Below are 11,548 nucleotides of genomic sequence, written 5' to 3'. Positions count from 1 at the left end.
AAGGAAGTTTGATTATGTTTTCAAATTTAAGGTAAGTTTTAATAAGGGGATTAGAGCGCAAGTTATATGAAATTACATAGGTGATATTATCTTTAATTACGGCAATTTGATTTTGTGTCATTAACCCTACACCGGTTTGAGTTTTTAATATAAATATATGTTGTCTAGAATGCATCGAATCACCACACCCTTCTTCTCGAGATTAATTATGAAAACATTCTCGCAAGCAAACTCATGGCTGGCTTTAACTCCGTTTCCGATTTGAAACTTTTCAAGACAATGTAGAGAGTGATAGTGAATATTGAACTCAATGATGTCCCAGAAATCGATACTTTCAGAAAGAGGTATATCATTTCGTTTAGTGAATTTGGTAAGTAGGTATGTTTAGTTTGGTAAACTAATTCTTTATTATTTTTCTCTATAGGATTGAAAACCAAGAGTTCTGTAGATCATTTTCATATCATTTTAGTTTTATCAGTTTTTTATTTGTTTCCTTATAATTTGTTTCTTTTGTATTTTATTTTTCTATTACTTATGTTTCTTTTGATATTATAATGATAATTTTTATGATGAAATCAGTAATTCTATTTTCCTATGTTTTGTTATGTCTTAAATTCATAATAAATTAATATAAGTTTTTGCATACTATTATATTTTTTTTTTATAAAATATATCTAATTTACACCTAACCAATTACACAAGCATTTAAAAAAAAAAATAAGCTTACGTTATATATACATGCACAATTTCGTTTGATATATATCATTAGATATAATATTTGTGCATATAACTTTAAGATTTCTAATATCTATAGATTAAAAGTAATAACTTTAAAACCGGTCACATTATATATACATGCACAAATTCAAATTGATAATATCTTTAAATTTATTCACTCCGCGCATGACTATCACCTAGTATCATATTAAAACGGAAAACTTCAAAATTCTCTTGAATGAAGAAAATTCTAAGTATGACAATCCTTTTTTTTTTTTTTTTTTAAGGCTCTTTTCAAAAAAAAAAAACAATCCTTTTTTATTTGGTCACTGTAAGACAATCCAATGAGACTAAATATGAAGATAGAAGTGACCGATTATGATGTGGGTTAAAGTATCAGTTTAACTTTTTCTCAAGTTGATGAGATAAGATAACGGGCTTGTGCGACGTGGCAAAATCTATGGACCAACAGTTTACGATAAGACTCGATGTCGACCAATAAATTCTTCTCAATGATCTTCATTTCTTTATAAAAATGTCCGGTCATGATTCACGACTCATGTGGCCAGATTCCCTATTATGAACTTATAGTCCCACTAGTATGTCGGTACTACAAACATTTATACATTAATTTGTAACCATATAGTTTAAGAGGTAACCAATTAAATTAATCAATGCGGTCACGTGATGGTCAGATGTTCATAATTCAAATCCCCAAACTGATTTATAGATTTTTCTGATTTCTCAACCGAGAAAGTTATAATTTGGCTCCAAAAGAAAAAAAAAAAGCGGATCAGTCGAGATGCAGATCTAGCGTATCAATCAATGTGGATCTAGCATATCAGTCGATGCGGATCCAGTGGATCAAATATATCGAACGGAACAAATGTGGATCTAGCATATCTGACGGAACAAATGCGGATCAAACGGTCCAAACTATAGAGTTGAAAGGTAAAACGGATAAAATGTTTTAAAACACTGTACACATTAATAATGATTTTAAATAAATTGCTATACATTTTTATAATTGAAATTATTTATTTTTACAAAATTGATAAATATTAAAATTATAGTTAGTATATATTTTATCTTCAACATATTATACATATAAATTTAAATGCAATTCTGATAATAAAATAATTTAATTTTTAGAGTAATAGTCTTTAATTAATTATATTACATTTAGGTTTTTGTATTTTGTCATTTTAAACATTATTCTGATTCTTTAAAATTATTATGGAATAATCAAACTAAAAATGATTAAAAATGATTTAACATGCACACTATATATATATATCTCTTTTATATAAAAGACTGTTTGTTTCTGTCACAGGCCTCCACGTCATCATCCACATAGGAAAGTCACGCGTTCTGGAGCCGCCACGTGTCCCCCTCCCGAAAAACTCACCGTTTTCGTACGAGTTTTTTTTTTGTTTTTGGCAAATTTGGGCTTCGGTCCGTTCGTCACTTCCTGCGAGTAACATCATGCATAAAGCGTCACCCCACTAAATCTAATTATCGCCTTCGTTCATCCGAGTCTGATCTCGGCGGCGAGAATGACGATCCATCGTTCTCCTTCTCCCTGTAACAGAACTTGACTTTAATGGCATCAATGCGTCCGTCGAGATCTCCGTTATAAATAGGTTAGTATTCACCCTTCTGGAGATCTTGCTCTTTTCATCTCTCTGCTGCTTATCCTTTATTCTTGATCTTCTACTCATCTCTCTAAATGGCCATCTCTAGGTTTTTTTTTTCTGATTTGAAGACTAGGAAGTGTTCAAACGTTAAGCGGGATGGATATTGCGGCTTCATCTAATCTCTTTGCAATCTAATCGCGTCTTCACACAGCTTCTTCCCCGTTTATCTGTAACATCCTCATCCTCAACATTATTAATACTATCCTCTTTCTTTTCGTGACAATAGTGTTTCTTTTTTAGCCGCACCAAACAGGAATTGAGTTTTTATCCTCGCCAAATCATGCCCAGACAATCAGAGCTTCGGTTCGAACGATTCCAATTTTCACTGGAGACAAACCAATGAAACCCAGGTGCAAAGTCTGGGTCTTTTTATATTTATCAATATTAAATTCACTATTTTGTGAAAGTCAATATCTTTTTCTTGGCTTCCATTGATGCTAAGAACATTAGTTTATGTATTTAAATGTTACTGGTCACTGTAAGTTTGGGAGCTGAGCTAGCTGTAGTTTAAAATCTACACTTGTGTATGCACGTGCTTTACATTACCTTTTGGTAAGAAAAATCCAGAGTCTTCTTAGTTGGGTTGTGTTCTTGGTCTGCAGGGCATCAGCAATCGATGTCAAGGAGACAGTGAATGATGACATGTGTGTGCTTATCTCCAGCTTAATTACCAATGCCTACACTTTGGTCTCTGTACAAAACGCAGATGCTTTAGACAAGAAACCATGAGTTTGCCGTAACTGCCAGTGCATTGGTACTGTTCTTTGTGAGTTACATTTTCTTAGCCTACTAAACTCTTATATATATATATGATTACTCTGCGTAAGCTGACATCTTTCTATGTTCAAAGTCGTAACTATTCTCTGTTTCCGTTTGATATGCTTAAGCTTCAAGAGCTTAACATTGATGCCCTTATGTGTTTATATGATTAGGTGATATGTGCGGGGGTACAAGAAAATGGAAAGCTCCCAACCGAAAACGAGCCAAAGATAGGTTTGAGTTTACAGAATGTCCGAACTGTTAAGGTTTGTCTCTCCCTCTTTCCCAACATTTATTTGTAATGTAGTTTGGTTTCGGTAACCCATGTTTTATTTGGTGGCTCCTGTTTGCAAACAGTTGGAGGGTTTTCCCAGTCTGTTTAGGTACATGTTTACCAAACAACAAAGGACTCCTTAGAAGGTGGTGCTCGTACAATGTACAATGGTTGTCTTCTTCCCAATTCTTGAGCAGGTATATAGTACATGTCCTCATTTTATCTCCACATAAAGATAATTGGTCTGTTTTGACTGGGAAAAATGTGTTACTTTTTCTCTCAGCACAATGGCAATAGTTATGATTATAGAAGAGGAAGAAAAGTAATACATTGTCGACGCATGTGAAGCTATAGGAGAATGGCATGCTAGAACATGTTTTTGTAATGCTGCTAGAAATGTGTTGTTAATTCTTTACAAACCTAAGAGTTTTCTTTTTCTTTAGACAGTCTTGACAACTCAATTTCACATTCCCTACATCGATGACAACGATACAAACTTCAGTCCTCAGACATGAACCAGTCCCTGAGAAGAACCTCTTCCCTATGCATTTGAAAGAAAAAAATGTAACACCCCATCAGCCTTATATGTTGGATTGAGATATGACCGAAATTGATAGTAATCCGATATACTTATTTAAACTAAAATAACTTGACGCCTGATCCTTATAAGGGAAGGAAAAGACAAAAAAAAAAAAAAAGGAGGGCTAGAGAAAAGAAGGGAATGAGGAGGAGAAAAAAACTAGACGATTGAAGGAGAGGAAGATGATGATAATGGCAGCGTTGATTTCTTTAGAAAGAGGAAGTTATAAATAATAATTTTTAGTCAAAAAAGTTATAAAAAATTATGTATTGTCTTGACCAGAAAATAGGTACGTAGTCACACGTCTACACACAGTAAAACACACAGAGATGGTTTAAAAGTTAACTAATTCATTAAATAACTAATCGGTTAAGCAAATCAGGTCATTACAATTTTCTAAAACACAGAGATAGTTTCTGTTCAAAAGTTAATTCATTCATTAACAAAACTAATTGGTTAAGTAAATCAGGTTAGGTAAATTTTGGTGTTATATAATTAAAAAAAATTAAAGAATTTTTTACCTCAACATTCAAATTTTTTTTATAATGATGAATCACATTATTTTATTATTTATTTCATATTCATATTTCATATTTTAAATTTAAATTTGCCTATTAACAATTTCCAGTTGATTATTTAAATAAATAAACTAAAACAGCATTTTCATCAAAAATCCTAACAATTAATAAATCTAATTTATTTTTATAATATTGCAAATGAGAATTTATTTTTTAAGTAAATATAAATTCACTAACATTGTTAACTTCGTTTTCGTATATAATATTTACATATAAGATACTGTATAACGTAAAGAAATGATTTTGTATAATAAAATTAATGTAAGGATTATATATTATAAGTTAGTCAGTTATATATATAAATATTTTTTTTGGTCAAGTTAGTGAGTTATATTTGTTTCAAAACTTCGAATTAATTATATTGATAGCATGGTTATTTTAGTTATAAGATAGCTCTGACATCTCTCCAGAACTGTTGGATTTTTTTACTTTCGAACCCATAAAAACTATAAGTACTATATTCAGTTTAGCATAGTTTTTTTTTAAATTGGTTTTATATTTTTACAATTTCACACCAGATGTTACATTTCAAAGAATAAATTCTCCTTGCCTACGTGTGTTGTCCTTATGCTTCAAATTAATAGCTATAACTTAATCTCCTTTAAAACAGAAATGAACAATTTTCTTAAAAACAAAAGACATACCAAACCGTAATGCACACTTTAGTTCCAACCCAATATATTTCAAATAAGTTTGTAGGTGTTCAGTATGCACCTTATACTCTGACATGCAAATCAAATATACACATCCACACATTTAAGAACCCAAATTAGAGAAATCCACAGTTAACCAACAAATTATAGATTAATAATTATAAATAAATACAATAAGAAAGTCCACTTACACCTCAAACATAATCTCTACAAACCCTAATATTATTTGAGACCATAAACGTCAAAATACACTGTTTTTGCAAAACAAACATAAAATACAAACAACGAAAATATATAATTACATAGCTACATAGATCACATGTAAACCAAATTCCGCGCTAACGACCCTAGTTTTAAATAATTTTTTGTTATTTTTGAATAATATGCATTTCACGAAATCAAGATTCGGATGGTAATAGTGACGGGCTGTGACTTTGTACTTTAATTTTAGATAATATAATTTCATTTAGGAAACCATCTTAGACTAAATTAATTAGTACATAATACCTATATTCCTAGTATAGGTGAGCCGGCGATGTGTAGGTGTGGCCACCAGGTGAAGACTTTCTCGTACCTCCCTTACATGAGCGAGGTGTCTGTGGCTAAGGAAGCTAAGAGCATGATTATTAGAGAGTTTTTAGGGTAAAATTATTAATGGAATATAAGAATCCATCTCTTAACTTTTAACTAAAAAAGCTAAAAACCGGTTTTTCATTAAGAGTTTTAAGAACCGGTTCTTAATTTTTTTAGTTAAAAATTAAAAGATAGATTCTTATATTCAGTTAAGAATTATATTATAAGAATCTCTAATAATCATGCTTAAAATTACCTTTTCCGCAATAAATGAATCCATTGCGTTGAGTTCTGAGTTAGAGGTAAATTTTTATTCGTAGAATTTCTCTACTCAAATCTAAAGTTTTATTTCAACCAAAATCATACGAACCTAAGTGAAAACTTGGTTTTCGTAGGGTATGACTTCTATCTAATAAGTAATAACCCAAACCAAACGGAAACCAAATTTTAGTTGATCAAATGGGAGTTGCTCAAAAATAAATCTTTGATCAAATGGGAATTAGATTATATCATTATAGGTAAGCAATTAGATTACAAAGTTGACTTTGACCGGGATATATCGATCCACTTTAATGAGGGTATCTTACCATTATCGGAGGCATAATGTTTTTTGAATTTGGCAAGAATCACTCTTGAAAGGCGTTTGTATATATATAAACAACTTAACAATACACTATTATTAAGGTCTAAACATAGATTCTAAACAGACTAATTCTTAAATCTATAGATAATTACTTTCATATTAACCTCATATAAGGAAAACTTATTTAGAAGGAATTATAAATCAGATTATTTATTTTCTTAAAGAAAAGGACTATGAGAAATGAGTTAGATTCTTGAGGTTCCAAATATCATCATCCCAAGCAACATCGCTGAACAATAAACTGTAGTTTCTTCCAACAAACTCAACGTCCCAAAAAGGTAACCACACGTTGCCCCACGTCATCTCCTCCACAACTCCACTGCACCACAATTTCTCCTCCTCAGCCACCGCGGCTGCGGTTGCAACCGCCATGGCTGCGGTAGCCAATGATAAGTCAGTCTCCTCTTCCTTCATCTCCTCTCTCGGTCTCTTCATATTAAAAAGTGTTAGCGGTGATGATGTGATTGGCGTGATCTTGTTAAAGAGTGAACTCATGAGGATATTTATAAGGACATGGAGGCGGAGGAAGTGGTTAGTGCAAGAAGACATATGGGAGTTGGAGATAGAGAGAGACGTGAGGATTTGTTGTTTAAAAAAATGTTTTACCGACATTGTTTTTTCGTGTAACTCAGTTGCCTAATGTCACACTCATACATCTGTGCGCTTCCTTTTGCCTTACGTGTCCTACTTTTTTTTCTTCTCTTTCTCCCCGCTCCAAATATCTCTGCAGACTGCAGAGTTTAAAGTTAACAGTTTTAGACCAAAGTATCTAAAAATATATAATTTTTTTAAGAAACTGAAAAATGTAAAAATGTTACAAAATGCAAAATTACATTGATTCATTCAAATCGGTGAGATTTTATCAAGTTACATGATCAGGTGAAAATGGTTAGTAGAACTGTAGAAGTAATCCGAGTTTGGGAAAAAGTATAAATCTTAAAATTTCTAAATATTATTTGAGAAGTGATTTTTTTTTGATCATATGTCATCATCATATCTATTTTTATGACAAAAATTACACGACTTAGTGAAAATAACAATATGTCTTAATTTCTATATGACATGTAAAATATCATTTATGAAATTTTATATTTTTGATAAGATATTAAAATAAAAAAAATAACTTATACGTATCACCATTAATAAAAAATTTAAACTAATAAAACTATTATAAATATAAATTTTCACATTATCTTATAACTGAAAATAAGAATATATAATATTTATACTTTCAAAAACAATTGTGATTATATTTGTTAATTAAGCGTTAGAAGTATACTTTAATTTATTAATTTCTATGATAAAAAACTAATTAAATTACCAAATAAGTAAGTTTATTCGTATATGATCACTATGTTTGTCGAACGATTTTTAGTCAACTAATTGAATTAATTAATAAATTATTTTATATCATTTCAATATAAATATAATATATGTTTTATTAGGTTAATTAATAAATTAGTCTAATACTTTAATATGTTTTAACTAAAATAGAAAACTAAAATTTATAAATTTAAATAAATAAATAAATATGAATATATATATATATATATATATACTAAAATAAGCATAATCATAAATACAATTTAAAAGAAAGAAATTTTATTTTTATAGCTTCAATTTTAACATAATCCAAAAATAAAAATAAAATTTCATTAGCCAAAAGAAATATAACTAATGAAAAATTATTTATATCTATATTAAAAAAAGCTAAAGAAGTCGTTTAGAAATATTAAAATTTCAATTTTAAATTTTAAAAATAATGCTCTTTTAAATTTATTATCACTCCGTATGGCACATAAAATCTTCTAGTAAAAAATATGTGATGAGTTTACAGAAATAAAAATTTACGAATATATGACATAAATTTGATCGGAAAACATAGTTAAAGGATTATTAGTTTGTATGGATAATAAATGGGTTAGATTTTTTAGATTTGAAGGTTTTATTAACCAAAATTTGGTAACATTTAATTAAATTTAAAATAAAATAAAATGAAGAGATAATAAACAAGGAAAAAAAGTCATTATTGTTTAAATTATTCTTAGTGCTTACAAAAAAATATGTTAAAAGAACAAATAACTTCCTACTTAAATATGGTAGAATTAAGCGCTTACAAAAGAAAATTAAAATTAATCAGTTCAATATAATTTATAGTCATACTTAAATAAATAGGCGACGTTTTTTAAATTCTAGAATGTGATGACCAAGTGAAAACAAAACTGGCCACTGCGAACAAGTCAGCACAATGATTCAAGCTTGTTTAGTTAATTTATCTATATATTTTTGTTCAATTTTTTTTACCTATATATTTAATTTGATGTTAAAATCTAAACTATTTAAACTAAAGTACAAATTTGAATTAACCCTTAAATGAACTATTTAATTACACCTAATGCCATTGACATGCTAATTAATCATAACTAGACCCTGATCTGCGCGCCAGCGCGGATATGAATTTTCGGTTTATGGTTATTTATTTAACTAAATGATGTATTTGTAATATTTGATGTATTATATTCACCAAGTAAATAATTTTTTTGGCATCTTAAACCATCTATTTATGATGAATATTCGATATCATATACAAAATTGAACAAATAGACGTAATTAAAGAATTGTAGACGATATATAAAAACAATGGTTATTAATGTAAAATATGAAGAAATAATATATCATGACTTAGTATGGCATAAAAGATTATAAATTAGGTATACATGTTTAAAGAAAATAAAATGATTTTTAAACTTCTATGAAAAATTTAACATATAAAAAAGGGTGATGAATTAGTCATCAAATTGTAAATAATTTCATACTTTTGTTAATAATAAATTATTTATAGTCTTTGTTTTTCGTCAAGATAATTATTAAATGTCCATAACATTAATATGTTAAAAGGCCATATTATGAAAGCCCATGTTGTAACCGTTTTTTTCCGGGAAGTGTAACAAAAAAAAATTACCTTTAACTCTTCGTTTTGTTTAAGTTCTGTGTCGGTAAAAGATTAAAAAAAATCTCTCTATCTTTTTCAATGTTCAATTTGAAGCTTATTATGCGAAAATCATACGCAAATATAGGCAATTGGTTGGAATCTCTATATCTTTATATTCTTATAAATTATAAATTTATTGTTTCCTCTTCTGCAAGCAAATCAATTACCGAAGTAATAAATCAATTGGTTGGAATCAAATCTATTCTTATAATTAGTGTAATTATGGTTATAGTTTCTATATTTAATAGGTACATTAAAGATACGACTTTGAAGATATTATGTTTGGATTAATAGAAGATATTGGATTTTGAGTTTGTATTTATTGATTTGTTTTTTTATAAAGCTTAGAAAATCTGTGGGATGATTGGTTGGTTGATACATCCTATAAACGAAAACGAAAACTATTGTACATCGATCGATGCATGATGTAATTTGACTATATAAAACTGGAGCCTGATCATTTCAAACTAAAGTATAGGTAGGTTATATGCATTTGTTATATTGTAGTTAATATATATTAAATATTACATACACTACAAGAAAACAGCGGTATTCTGACGGACATTCCGACGGAAAATGAAATCCTCGGAATATCCCGAGGAAATTCCGAGGAAATTCCAAGGAAACACAAAATTTGGTTTCCTCGGAATTTCCTCGGAATTTCCTCGGAATATACCGACGGAATTCCGAGGAAATACTAATCCGTCGGAATATTCTTATGGAATACCGAGGAAAAACGTATTCCTCGGAAAAAACCGATGAATTCCGAGGATATATTATAGCCGTTAGAGAGCCGTTGGAGGATTTTTAAAATTCCGAGGAAATTCCGACGAACTAGCCGTTGGCGTCGGAATTTCCTCGGGCTGTCGGTAGGATTTCAGCTATAAATACAAGCACTCCTCTTCCTCTTCATTCACTCCATATCTTCATCCTCCCTCTTACTCTCTTTACACACGAATTTGATTCATAAAAAACATGTCTTCTTCAAATTATTTTCGTTCTTGGATCGATCGACCTCATTTGGATCCGAACACGAGATTGCTTACGGAAGAATACCAACGAGGTATAACCGAATTCATGGGGTTAGTTCACCGACAACCGGAAGCAAAAACAGGTATGTTAAGATGTCCTTGCTCTAATTGTAAAAATAGAAAGGTTATTAAAGAGTGGGATGTTTGGACTCATCTATATTTGAGTGGGTTTACACGAAGTTACAAAATTTGTTATCATCATGGGGAAAATGATTATGAACATGGTAGTACTAGCGAACCTCAGCCAGCGGTTAGATTAGAAGAACCAATTAGAACGGATGTAGATTATGGTGTAGGTACTGAGCAGATGGTAAATGATCATTTTAGAGGGGAAGATTTACCCAATGCACAAGCTAGGAGATTTTATGATATGTTGGATGCTGGAAAGCAACCATTGTACGAAGGTTGCAGAGATGGTCATTCAGCTTTATCATCTGCTACTAGATTGATGGGCATTAAAACAGATTATAATTTGGCTGAAGACTGCGTGGATGCGATTACTGATTTTGTAAAAGGTATTCTACCGGGAGGATACCTGGTTCATACTACGAGGTTCAGAAACTCGTAACTGGTCTTGGTTTATCGTATCAGGTAATAGATGTATGCAGCGACAACTGCATGATTTATTGGAGGGCGGATGAACAGCGGGTTACATGCAAATTTTGTGGAAAGCCTCGTTATAAAGATACGAGTGGAAGAGTTCCAGTGCCATATAAAAGGATGTGGTATTTGCCTTTGACGGAAAGGTTACAGAGGTTGTATCTGTCTGAACGCACAGCACAACCAATGAGATGGCATGCGGAGCACTCAACAGATGGTGAGATCAGACATCCTTCAGATGCAAAAGCGTGGAAGCATTTCCAATCAAAGTATCCCGACTTTGCGTATGAGAGAAGAAATGTCTACCTTGGATTATGTACTGATGGTTTCAGCCCGTTTGGCAAGAGTGGAAGACAGTATTCTCTATGGCCCGTCATTCTTACACCATACAACCTACCCCCAAACTTGTGCTTGCGACTAGAGTTTTTGTTTCCCTCGATTCTCGTTCCCG

General features: G+C 30.7%; 1 protein-coding gene and 1 long non-coding RNA gene across 3 annotated transcripts; one reads left to right on the top strand and one right to left on the bottom strand.

Annotated features, from left to right (window-relative positions):
• Positions 1–2,152: 2,152 nt before the first annotated feature.
• On the top strand, positions 2,153–3,922 carry LOC106393188. Of its 2 annotated transcripts, none has more exons than XR_007319529.1 (7): positions 2,153–2,360; positions 2,461–2,583; positions 2,655–2,764; positions 3,017–3,168; positions 3,347–3,439; positions 3,531–3,644; positions 3,731–3,922. It is a non-coding gene; the product is annotated as an uncharacterized LOC106393188 (long non-coding RNA). The 2 variants fall into 2 exon arrangements; XR_001278811.3 differs by having other exon boundaries at positions 3,017–3,180.
• A 2,539-nt stretch (positions 3,923–6,461) lies between these two features.
• Positions 6,462–7,053, bottom strand: LOC106420234. Its single transcript, XM_013861093.3, has one exon. The coding sequence runs from the start codon at positions 7,021–7,023 to the stop codon at positions 6,646–6,648; it is 378 nt and encodes a 125-aa protein (XP_013716547.3). The 5' UTR covers positions 7,024–7,053; the 3' UTR covers positions 6,462–6,645.
• Between the last annotated feature and the right edge of the window lie 4,495 nt (positions 7,054–11,548).

Source organism: Brassica napus, chromosome C2 (genome assembly GCF_020379485.1).
Source record: "Brassica napus cultivar Da-Ae chromosome C2, Da-Ae, whole genome shotgun sequence".
In the NCBI taxonomy this organism is placed as follows: domain Eukaryota; kingdom Viridiplantae; phylum Streptophyta; class Magnoliopsida; order Brassicales; family Brassicaceae; genus Brassica; species Brassica napus.
The sequence above is the reverse complement of the archived record's forward strand: the minus strand, read 5'-3'. Positions and strand labels throughout refer to the sequence as shown.

Excerpts from the sequence above, each read along its gene's own strand:
- LOC106420234 (XM_013861093.3), bottom strand. The coding sequence starts at position 7,023 with ATGTCTTCTTGCACTAACCACTTCCTCCGCCTCCATGTCCTTATAAAT.